The sequence below is a fragment of the Ambystoma mexicanum genome, chromosome 3p (genome assembly GCF_040938575.1).
Source record: "Ambystoma mexicanum isolate Mex_15411 chromosome 3p, UKY_AmexF1_1, whole genome shotgun sequence".
Lineage (NCBI taxonomy): Eukaryota > Metazoa > Chordata > Amphibia > Caudata > Ambystomatidae > Ambystoma > Ambystoma mexicanum.
Window position 1 is genome coordinate 99,744,565 of NC_090925.1, and position 12,764 is coordinate 99,757,328.

The 12,764-nt window shown below is 45.7% G+C and overlaps 1 protein-coding gene across 1 annotated transcript; it reads right to left on the bottom strand.

Moving 5' to 3' along the window:
- Nucleotides 1–10,289: 10,289 nt before the first annotated feature.
- LOC138579792 (olfactory receptor 5V1-like) lies at nucleotides 10,290–10,865 on the bottom strand. Its single transcript, XM_069650023.1, has one exon. It carries the CDS (start codon nucleotides 10,857–10,859, stop codon nucleotides 10,290–10,292), a length of 570 nt encoding a protein of 189 aa, XP_069506124.1. The 5' UTR covers nucleotides 10,860–10,865.
- Between the last annotated feature and the right edge of the window lie 1,899 nt (nucleotides 10,866–12,764).

A 12,764-nucleotide genomic window follows, 5' to 3' on the forward strand; every position in this document is an offset into this window, starting at 1 on the left:
CTGTAAATGGACAGCAATTCTCAAGGATGATTCGAGTGTAATTTGGGGTCCTCTCACGTCAATGCGTTTGGTTAAATTGTAAGTTTCCTATGGAATTACATAATTCTCTTAAGAAATTGGAAGTGATTAATCTACACTCCCTTTCATCCCAATGTCTTATTGTAAAAGACTAGGCTTTCAAAAATGTTGGCTTGTTAATTCTCTGTTACGCAACAAATCGGATGCCTGGGTTCTGTGATGAATCCAACAATGTCATCACTCTTTCTCAGGGGAGACTCTTCTCATAGGGCCAGGGAAGGGCGGCCACTACCTGACCCCAACCCTGGGGGTGGTTGCCCAAGGGAGCACCATATGGGGAGAGAGGATCTTTATGGGAGGGCGAATGACTTGTTGGAAGGACCATGGAATACCCCTTTCCACTCAGAGTATGACATTCCCATAAGTACTCAAACTCTGATGGCCTATTGTGATAGTGAACCAGTTCAAGCCCCTCATACTGACAACCAAAATCGTCTTGATAACGGTGCCAACACTCTGAGACGAGTAGGAAGAAGGTAATAATGCAGAGCGCTAAAGTCCTGGAATCAGAAGAATGCTCTAGTGGTTGGAAACATCCAATTGGTGTCGAGACATGTACTATCCTGGTACTGCAAGACAGATGGAACCCTACTTTTCTCCAGGAGACAAAATCAGAGCAGCAGCAGTCGGAAGCATAAGCAGAAGCACTTTCAAGATTATTTTCCATGTATTTTGTTTCCAATAACTTTTTATTCAAGTTTTCACAAAAAGAACACATTACTGAGTCATCCTCTTAAAATGAGCCTGTCCAGATGCAGATGCAATGCCTCAAATGGGAGCAAAAGTATCGCCTGAGGACACCCGAACAGCAGGGCATAGGGATATGGTAGTGACATAGGGAGCATGGGTGTAATTTAAGGGGGAACACGGGTGTTTGTCCCCTTCAACTTTTGTGGCACATCATTTTGTCCCACTAATTTGGCAGCAACATTTTCAGCAAAGTTAATCCACTGGTAGGGTGTCCGGTATCAGGGAAATATTCAGCACTTACAATGCAGAAGTAGCATTGTTAATATTAGAGGGCAGGACCCTGTAGGAGGGCAATTGCATAGAGGCATAAGGAAGCACATAGTGATATGTTCGCCTTCATATAGTATAGGTAACCGTTGCACTCTAGTTATGCTCATTGCCAGTAGGGTAACACATAATATTGCCGCTTAGGGGGGACCCAATGTATCACTTGCCCACAAAACATTGCCATACAGGGGACACAATATATCACCTGTGTATAAATCATCACTACACCTGTGTGCCATGAAGAGGAAACATGCAGCACTCTATGGCCGTAAGGAACATTTCATGGCAGCGTCCTAGATACACTTCACAGCACAGCACTCTTGCAGAAGACTCACAATACATGATCCTGCATTCTCACATACAGCACCCTGCACCACAGGCACCACATCCCTGTCAAGCTCATGACATCATATTCCCCAAAGCCTTTGTTCACATGTTAAAGTTACAGGTTACTGTGGAGTCATCAATATCATCATCATCAAAATCAAATAACTTTATTTGGCTCTGAGGCCATTAAAGTAGATCCTAACACAAAAATAGCTGACATACATTATAAACAGGAAAAAGCGTCAAACACAGTAATGCAACCCCTCTTCATTTTCACTTTTGGATTGAAGAACACATGGTCCCTGTGCGATATTGATTGCCCGTAGACCTTCTCCCCAGTTGAGTTGGTTTTGTACCTGAGATGACTGAGTTGTGATTGATTTTTCCAGTGGGGTGCATGATACCGGGGAAGGGATAAGGGTTAAAGGAGATCACACTGTTTGTTTCCTGAACATCATTCATATCACTGCCCAACACACAGTTGGCCACAATCCGGTCCCTAACTCCAACTTCACAAAGTCACTGTTAGAATCACACTCATAGTACAGTCTGGAACAGTTTACCATATCTTCTCCAGTTTGAGAAGAGCAGCCCCTAGATGCACAAAACCAGTGCAGGCATGTATTTAGGAGAGGATCCCTTGGTTCCTGTTGGTTGGGTTTCAATTTCGGTACCCCGTGCAAAAATACTATGCCTCTCATTTGTTCCCAGCGAACTTTGCTATTAATCAAACCCACCTGGGTTGTAAATTTGGATGCATTATAAAAACTATTATTAGGGCCATTTTATCCCACATTGTTGAAAACCCTAACGTTCCTTGTTGCATGTAGGTTATAGAGGCGGGGTGGTTTATTGGCTTCCCTAAGTGTGGGCTGCCGGGCAAGATTCTCACTTAGATTATATAGCCCAAATGAAAGTGCATGAGGTTCATAGTAAATTGGGGCCTGGGGTGCCATTTATATGATGGCAGGAATTTATCAAAGCGACAAGGGGATCTTTGGTGATGTGTATTTTTGACTCTTTTAATGGGTTGCATGGGCCTGTGGCTTCCATAGGGCCTGTCATTGGCACATCCTTGGCTCCCCATCCCAATCTCCCTTGGGCTTCAATCAGGGTTAATAGGAACCTTTTAATGTCCATTAGCTCAAAAATACCTTGTTTACAGGTACAATTGCAGTCATGGACAGAGCGAGTCTCCTTTGTATGCACCTCTATGGTGGGAGAAGTGTTTAGGCCCAGTTGATTGTGGACAATTGGCGTAGGAAGTCAGGGTTGAGGGCTATCTTCTGGGCTCATGGCCATCAAATACTTACTCCGAATCCCAGCAGTAACAACAGACCCTTTTTCTAGAGTACCACCAACCACAGATACCATTAAGTCTGTTGGTTGTCTGGAAATGTTGGTCTCTGCTGACAGGTAGGCCTCCATGGACACTTGCTCCCGGCTTGGGAAACCTGTTGTCACACCACAATCACTGCCAAAGGTGGCAGAGAATGCAATTGGGCAGCTGTACTAAGGACACTGGTAGGCCCACTTAAACACGGTTGTTGATTACAGTTGACTTGGGGAACACATTGGCAGTAGGCAGGTCCCCCACTCCCGGGTCTCAAGATGTAGATTAGCAGCAGTTGGCCAGGATTTAATGGGAGATGTTATGACAGCACCAGGAGTGACCAAGGTATCAATAATTGCCTCTGCCCTCCATTGGCAGAGCTAAAAGAGACACCGGAGAGACCCAGAAACTGCTGAATTTCTTTAATTAATAAGTGAGCCTGAACAAAGGAACTAGCACTGGGACAAACAGTAACTGCTGGTCTCAAAGCCTCCAGGTCAACTACACTTAAAGAGCTTGGAGTGAATACATCTGGAATTTGCTTCTTCTTCCTCCCAGGCATTAATATTTTCCTTTTTGAACCCAGTCCAAGCCCAGTACCAGGTACAAGGCCAGTTACAGAGTTAAGTGCGGGAAAGTATACAGGCACGACCTCAGGTGCCTTAGTAGACATAGTCAATTCAGCTATTGTAGTCAAAACAGAACATGGAACCTACTCAGCCACTTCAAAGCATAGAAGTTTTGACGAACAACGCCAATGATGGAAGTGCACTATGGTTTCTGTAGTTTCAATGTTTCCCACGGGTGCTCAAATTAACCAGGTGCAATGCGTAGGAACATACAGCGGGATGGCAGGAGTAAATACAGTCTCAGTGTTCACAGTAGTGTGGAGTACACCAATCTCGCCAGTTACCTCACTTGTGGCCTTCCTTGGGAACCCCCATCGTACCCGCATTGAGGATGGGAAGGAGGGATAGCTGGCAACAGAAAGAACCACTTCAGGTGGCAGTTGTTGCATGGTGATCCCTCCTGGGAGCATGGTAGCTCCCAGTATGTTGTAATGGGTCACGTGGCAGTAGCCACGTGACCAACATAATAACAGAAGCGAGCCGCTTCCGGCTCGCCAGTCACTCCCATTCTGGCTCCAGCGTCGTTCTTGTTGCACCATGCTGGTGCTGCGCTGCAGGTGCTGGGCACACAGACGGGGCCCAGCTTGAGGACGGTGCCCCTGTCGTGCAACGCCGTCTTTGTGGGTCCCCTAACCATGTGAGGTGGGTTGGGGAGGCGACCCCGGCCTGCGTGCCCCCAGAGCCGGGGCTGCGGTGAGCCGGGTGCCCCCTGGCCACGTTTGCGGAGCTCCGGTGATCTGGAGCGGGTGGGCTGAAGCCCCACCCTTGAGTCTGCGGCATGGGCGCTGCATCAGTGAGTCTTTTGTCGGGTGCCACCCGACCCGTATATGGGGCTGCCCGGTGTCCCAGAGCAGCCCCCAACAATGGCGACGAGGGCTGGAGCCCGCGTGCGCAGAGCGGCGTCGGCCGCTGGTGTGGAGATGGCTCTGCGGGTGGCCAAGATGCGGGGCGCCTGGTGCCCGCATGGGAGCCGGAGGTGTGGCAGGCCCGACTTCAACAGGGCCCGCGAGAAGAGGTACAATGTGGCAAGCTGCTTGCCTGTCCCCTGAGGGAGACCCCGGCCATGGCCCCGGGGGGAGGAGGAGCTGCGGTTCATTCCCCGTGGGGAGGAGGATGTGTGGCGGTGGCCATGAGGGGTGCCCCCCCTCCCACCTGGGGGAGGACTGTCCCTTGGAGGGGAGAGAGTGTCCGCGGCATCGGCCGCTGCGCGGGAGGCGTGTTGGGGCTGCCAAACAGCTGAGGCGGCCCGAAGAGATTGGCCAGGGAAAGCTCTGTTTTTAGGATGAGGGGGGCTTGCAACAGGCTGACTGCAGGCAGGGCTACCGGGACTCCAGGCAATGCGGTACGCCAACCAGTGGAGTAACTTTGCTGAAAATGTTGGGAGGGATATGACATCAAAAGAAAAATTGCCCCAGCCAAATGAATGGACCCAAAATGGTGTGCCATGAAAGTTGGGGGGGACAAACACCCCTGTCCCACCCTAAAATTACGCCCATGATGCCAACACTCCACACGCTTCACCGCTGCAGGCTTCAAGTTGTCCAACATACACATGGTAGCTCCCAGTATGTTGTAATGGGTCACGTGGCAGTAGCCACGTGACCAACATAATAAAAGAAGCGAGCCGCTTCCGGCTCGCCAGTCACTCCCATTCTGGCTCCAGCGTCGTTCTTGTTGCACCATGCTGGTGCTGCGCTGCAGGTGCTGGGCACACAGACGGGGCCCAGCTTGAGGACGGTGCCCCTGTCGTGCAACGCTGTCTTTGTGGGTCCCCTAACCATGTGAGGTGGGTTGGGGAGGCGACCCCGGCCTGCGTGCCCCCAGAGCCGGGGCTGCGGTGAGCCGGGTGCCCCCTGGCCACGTTTGCGGAGCTCCGGTGATCTGGAGCGGGTGGGCTGAAGCCCCACCCTTGAGTCTGCGGCATGGGCGCTGCATCAGTGAGTCTTTTGTCGGGTGCCACCCGACCCGTATATGGGGCTGCCCGGTGTCCCAGAGCAGCCCCCAACAATGGCGACGAGGGCTGGAGCCCGCGTGCGCAGAGCGGCGTCGGCCGCTGGTGTGGAGATGGCTCTGCGGGTGGCCAAGATGCGGGGCGCCTGGTGCCCGCATGGGAGCCGGAGGTGTGGCAGTCCCGACTTCAACAGGGCCCGCGAGAAGAGGTACAATGTGGCAAGCTGCTTGCCTGTCCCCTGAGGGAGACCCCGGCCATGGCCCCGGGGGGAGGAGGAGCTGCGGTTCATTCCCCGTGGGGAGGAGGATGTGTGGCGGTGGCCATGAGGGGTGCCCCCCCTCCCACCTGGGGGAGGACTGTCCCTTGGAGGGGAGAGAGTGTCCGCGGCATCGGCCGCTGCGCGGGAGGCGTGTTGGGGCTGCCAAACAGCTGAGGCGGCCCGAAGAGATTGGCCAGGGAAAGCTCTGTTTTTAGGATGAGGGGGGCTTGCAACAGGCTGACTGCAGGCAGGGCTACCGGGACTCCAGGCAATGCGGTACGCCAACCAGTGGAGTAACTTTGCTGAAAATGTTGGGGGGGATATGACATCAAAAGAAAAATTGCCCCAGCCAAATGAATGGACCCAAAATGGTGTGCCATGAAAGTTGGGGGGGACAAACACCCCTGTCCCACCCTAAAATTACGCCCATGATGCCAACACTCCACACGCTTCACCGCTGCAGGCTTCAAGTTGTCCAACATACACGTTTGATTGATGTTTCCTCTGCTATGTAGGGATTATTTCTGGTGTCTTGACCTCTACTAAATGTAAATCGAGAATATCTTGCTCGTGCTGTGGCCTGCCCTTTGTGGAGTGTGAAATTAAGCAAGTCATCCTGAGTGGCAACACTAGTGCCTAACAATGTTTTGTAATTGTATGACTCAAACTACAATCAACGACCGGCATTGCTGCCAGTACAGATGTGTAATCTTTAATCTTTTGGAGTCCGGAAACACTACAGGCTGGCTTGGAATTGCGGTGTCCAGCACACTACAGGCTGGCTTGGAATGCTGGTACAAAGGAGCTAAGACAAATAAAATATAACACAATAATGAAATACACCAGCAAATCCAAAATGCGGGGTGATGTCCAGGCGATCTACATCCATTTGCAGTTACAAAGTAATACTACTATGGAAGCGTATATTTTAGAATAACCTATGAAATGTAAACATCAGGCAGTGGCAGAAATCCCATCAGCTGAGTATCCCTGTAATGGGGAACCGCTCTCCATGCACAGGTGTGCTCTGGCCTGCTTGTTGCTGAGTGATGTGACAGTAGCCTAAGTAAACAATACCAGTGTGTCAGTTTCCAGGAAATAGATGACTTCGTAGAGAAATACAAGACATTGCCACCAGTAGAGAAATACATTGTTATCTTTTCTAGTTCAAGCGCAATCTTTTCTTGTGTAGAAGTTTGGTACAAGGAAATAAACACATAAAGTTCTAGTATGCTGATTAAAATATTTAAACTAACCTACCAAGTTAGAAATACCGGCAGTGCCAGCAGACTCAGTACATGTTTAACCACTGTGCCATCTGCACAATTATATCCATAATGGGGCCACCTGCAGGTCATTTGAGTGGTAGATTAAGGACATGTTCGCGATTGGTTAGAGGTAGGGTGTGTTGGTTCTCTTGGGGCCTTGTGGGGTGAAATATTTAATTCCTTTGGAGTAATAGAGTAAAGTACATTGTAGGAATACATTAAGCTTAATTTTATTAAATAGAGTAACATGTTATGCCATTTTAATTTCAGTTACTGACCCTTAAGAAACACAGTATGTGCACCCGATATTTTACATTCTGGGTGTATAATTTCTTTTAGCCCAGTTACAACAAACTCATACTAATGAGAAGGGAAGACAGTGGAATCTCTTCCTGAAAGCGCCTGGTGTCTATGACAACAACCACTGTATGTAGCATTTGTGGACTTCAGTGCCGCTTTTGATACCATTAACCCTGTCACCCTGTGGAAAATACTTGATTCATGGGGCCACCCAAGAGGGCTACTGAACATCATCAGTGGCCTTTACCAAAACGCCTTGGTAAGAGTATGCATTAATGTGAAGGGCATCCTAACTGCACCCATTAGCATGACTACAGACTAGAAACATGACTGTATGCTCTTATTTAGACTCCCCATGGCTGACCCATGAGGATGTCTTGAGGATGCTTTTTATGATCCCCACAAACTGGGAGGCACTCAAATTGCTTTACTGGTACTGAAAAATGTACTCCGAGAGGACTCCAAACTTTAGTAAATCAACTGTCGGAGTGTGTCACTGCACCTGATATAACAATTAATCTGAACAAAACCAAAATCATGTCAGTTCGGCCAGGTAGAAATAAACTTTGTCCCAGTAGAAGAGATCTAGAGCTATAACTATCTGGGCTAACTATTGAGAGCCAATTAACGTGGGGGAAATCATTCAGACAAAGTCAAGTGTGAAAAAACCAAATGATGGGGGCATTGAAGAAGTTTGCGAGGCATCATGTGGGATTCTCACTTGCCTCTCTGGCCACTGTATATATCATGAACATTATTCCTAAATAGACCCTTGGAGACACAGTATGGGGCAGAAAAGAGAACAAGAGATGAAGACCACTGTATAAATATCCCCATGAATTTCAATCCACTGCTACCGGTTGAATACCTATTATGTGAGTTGAATATTCGCACTGCAAATTGATGTTATGCATCCAGTATGCTTTGTACTTTTGGAAAATGGTGAAGCCTAGCGAAAAGCTCTGGCTGACCTCCCTTCAGCTAGAAACTAAAACATTGAGGTTCAATAAGCATTCAATATGTACACAAGTGTGGAAAATGGGTGCATACTGGGAAACCGGCCTTGGATTAAATAAAACATTTCTAAAAGAACACATTACGTAGCTTGACAAACAGCAGCAGTGGGTTAACCTTGCTACTAAAGCCACCAGTGGTGACTATACAAATGGAAGGGTCATTTCGATTTGTCCGGGGCAATATATCCATTGCTTTCCCAACTTGTTTCTCCACGATGTGTAGGTTAGGCTCAAGTTGAATCTGGTGGGTACACTTGAGATAATTGGTCCTAGAGTAGCTTTGAATAGAGCAATTTGCACGTTTAGACTATGCACGTTAGCTGACATTGTGTCGGTTTTACATGTATGTCAGAAATGAACCAACCAAAGACATAGGGCTATTAGAGAAGGGGGGGGTGTGAGGATTGGCCTGGCTCAAGACAATCTTTTGAACATGATATTGGAGGAAAATACTGTATCATTCATATATCATTTGCCAACATTTTGTGAAAAGATCAAGATTCTACTTATGGTCACTGAAACTCCCATGAATTGCAAGCTCGACTGCTTGAAGTAAGCTAATATTTGTATGCATTGTGTAATGATTTTGAAAATAAAGAACTATATCATTAATTTTATTTTATTGGACTATCGTAATGACTGTTATAAAAAGCCATTCTATTCAAGCTATTGTGCTGCAGGGCTCCTGAAACTCTGTCGCCAGACTAAATCACTTTTAAACCTGTTGGAGGAATTTGTGTAGATCCTCACAATGTTCTCGTTGCCAAGATAAGTATTTGGATTGTCAACTGGTTGCAACACACCTTTCTCAGTCTGATACTTTATTGTTTTTGATTGCAGAATCAGTCCTTGATGTGGTATATTTGACCACCAGGGGCCAGATAACAGAAACTTTGCACCCGTGCAAATGCAAAATTGCATGGTCGTAGCACTAGGGCAACGTTTTATCCTATTTCTAAAAACACTTGGACATATTAGAAAATCCTTGCACCATGACTAGTGCAGTTTGGCATGGTGTAAACAACTGGGAAAAATGTCTCTGTATAAATGATCGGTTTCCGATGTATTTTTGAACCATGGCAATGTTTGCCCTGGTGCTAATACCATTCCGTATTATTAACAGGGCACTTTTTGCACCGGTGCTTATAAAATGGCAAACTGCACATGGTATGGTGCAATCTTTTTTTGACTATGTCCCAGAGTTTTTAGAAATAGGGCAAACTTTACCCTATTGCTAATACTGTGCAAGCTTGCACTTGCACCAGTGCAAAGTTTTGGTAATCTGGCCCATGATGCATTTTAGGTGATGGTGACGATCATAGAACTTAAGGGTCAGCAGTGCAAGACCACTAATATCTGCTTCTACATTTCAAATCAATTTTTAATTTGTTATCACCTCATAATTTGGTGATCTATAAACAATTTGCTGAAAGAGCACAGAAAAATATTCTGACTTGGCACACCCTTCAATGGTCATTCTCCCACTACTTCTTCAAAGACATGACAGTGAGATGCGCCAAAGAACACATGATCATGCATACTACCCTTCAGAGCAATAGTCTCAGTGGCAATGCACTCATCTACTAACTTCACCCCATGACATCATCAAAAGATTGGGAAAGAAGTGCAGGGAGATAGGGTAAAGAGGAATGGTGCTTTGAGGACATAATCATCCTCACAATGTTCCAAATGAAGTCATTAACATGGGTTATTGACTACATATTGAGGATACTGTCATTATCAATCACAATTTGTGCATCTTATACTATTAAAATAAACGTGTATTAATATGGGTGAATTGCATATTTCCCACATGAATTGTATAATGATCGCTTATGTTATGTCTCACATGTCCATGAATATTCTTAGAGGTGGCTGAAGAACTTTTGTCATGAATGCAGACAAATTCATTAACAAAAACAAAAATAGGTAATTCAACTCAATTTTACAATCAAAATTGAACCCATGATTCAAAAAAGGAGATGCATACATTTGTGTTCATTAAGTTTGCGCTAAAAAATATTGACTAATACATGTTCAATATTGTTTCATTTCATAGTCAATAAGGTTTGAAATCAATAAACTAAAATATAGTAAATGTCGCATATCTTCTATGATGAATTCTTATTCTTTCTTAAAGCTTTTATTAGCTCTGTATTCTTTAGACTGTATATAACGGGATTACAAACTGGAGAAACAGCGATATATGCCAAAGAAGAAATCTTGGTGTTTGAAAATGTTGATGCTGGTCTCAAATAGGTAGCAACGACAGACACATAAACAACAAAAACAACAGTCAGGTGAGAGGCACATGTGGAGAAGGCCTTGCGACGTCCTGTGACAGACTGGATTTTCAGGATGGAGGAGATGATGTTGATGTAAGATGTGATGATTAAAATGAAGGGCATCACTGTCAATAAGGTACCCATGATGTAGGTCAGTAATTCAATAGGGAGAGTACTACTGCACGAGAGCTTCATCAGGACTGCTATATCACAGAAGAAGTGGTTGATTGTGTGGCTCTCACAGAAGGAGAACTTTGATATTTCTATGGTGTGGCCAATTGGTTCTATGAGTCCCATTACCCAGCATGCAGCAGCCAGCCTAATGCAAACAGAGTTATTCATAATAGTCATGTAACGTAGTGGATGGCAGATGGCGACGTAGCGGTCATAAGCCATGACTGTGAGGAGATCAAATTCTACTACCATCATCGTCAAAGAAAAGTGCATCTGTGTCAGGCATTGAGTGAATGAAATCCATGTTGCTTCCTTGAAGAAGCCGGCCAGCATCGGTGCAAATATGATTGTGGTGAGAAAAATGTCAACAAAGGACAAATTTGTGAGAAAGAAATACATTGGAGTCTGCAGTTGTGAGTTACAATACACTGTAGCAATAATTACAAGATTCCCCACCCAGGTTACTAGGTACACCATTACAAATGCAACAAAAAGGGGCACTTGCATCTTCGGAAGATCGGAAAACCCTAAAATGAGGAAATATCCAGAGAAGTTCTGATGTTCTTGTTTCATTAATCCAGTTATGCAGGCAGGTTCGATTTTTTTATTTTAAATACTGCAAATCGTAAAACAGAAATTACATTGAAACACAATGTTTGGTTAGAAGAACAGTAGAAAGCATAATTGTTGCAACAATGTTTCAAATCACTATTTTTCACAAGGGAAAATAAATCTGTATAATAAAAAATGATCAGCATACAATGAAATGAATTCATTTCAGCTGCATTAGCCTGGGCGTGTACAACAGTATTGACATTTTGTAAAACTATATCCATCAAGTGTCACTGTTTTCCAATTTCCTCAATTTATTACAGGGATGAACGGTGCCTTTGGGGTTTTGGTCTTGCCACCATGAAAGGAGATAATAGTGAAGATGTTTAGTTATGTGACGTCCCTTGAATAATGCTTGTACAAGACATGGGCTGGTGCCTGTAGGCATACTGACATTGATTGCATCATTCATTCAGTGGACCAGATCAATGAATTGTGGCTCTTGGCAATTTTACACTTTGTGCCATTATACTCGCTTGGTTTGCACATTGCTTTTATAGCAGAGTCTGCTAACTGTGCAGGCTTGTACTTAGCATAGATCATTGATGTTCTTACTTCCAGTGTGCAACACCCCCAGGATATCCTTAGTAGGGGAAAGAATGGTCAAGTGACTAAATTTAGGCCATCCACCAGTGGTGTGGGAATGCCATGGCATACCCTTAAACAGTAGCAGTGCTTCAGCAGCTGTGCTCTCAGCATTAAGACAAGTCTTATTTCTGCCTGTTTTGAACAAGCACCAATTTCATCAATGACCCTATTTAAAAGTTCAGTGTCACACAAATCATTGGAATGTATTTAGTGTCAAAGTTTATTTTATGATGATGGGAAGCTTAACTGCGGGTGTGCCTCAGAAACCCTGTGATCACCATAGCCAATACGTCCAACGCTAAATTGTATGCACCCCCAAGTCATGTTTTCTAATGGACGTGATGGTTTCTGGGTATTGCTCCTGCAGGGGGCACCAGCAGCTCTTGACTTAGGTTAGGACAATAGCAAATTATGAGGCATGTAAAGATCTACTGTTTTTATTGCAGGCTGTCCATTGGACGGTGGGAGCTGCCTGCATCTAGCTGCTCGTGTAGCCTGTGAGGCATATGAGGCTCCATGACCTTTCCCTTCAATAGGGTGTTGTGAAAGTGGGAAGGAATGAGGCATTCATTTTGTCAGTTCTGTCCACACTGGGGCACTTTCATCCGAGAGATTGGCAATGGTCTTTGTGAGAGCTGAAGAATGTTGAGAAATGCTGTATGGGAGAACATGAATACTTTAGTAGCTGCTGTATCCAATGAAAGAGCATGAGCACCTTCATGGGTGGCTGCATCTGTGAAAAAGACCCCAGGAACCTTAATTGGTGATGTCACCTTGCAAGGAACTGAAAACCTTGTGTCGCTGTGCCGTGTGAAAGATCCCAATAGCCTCAGTCGCTGTCTACACCCTGTGAACAAGCCCAGTAACCTTAGTGGGAGGGTTTGCACTCCAAAAGGGCCTGATAACCTGAGTGGGGGCTATGCCAAG

Bases quoted from the DNA above. Each gene is read 5' to 3' on its own strand.
- LOC138579792 (XM_069650023.1), bottom strand. From the start codon at position 10,859: ATGGCTTATGACCGCTACGTCGCCATCTGCCATCCACTACGTTACATG.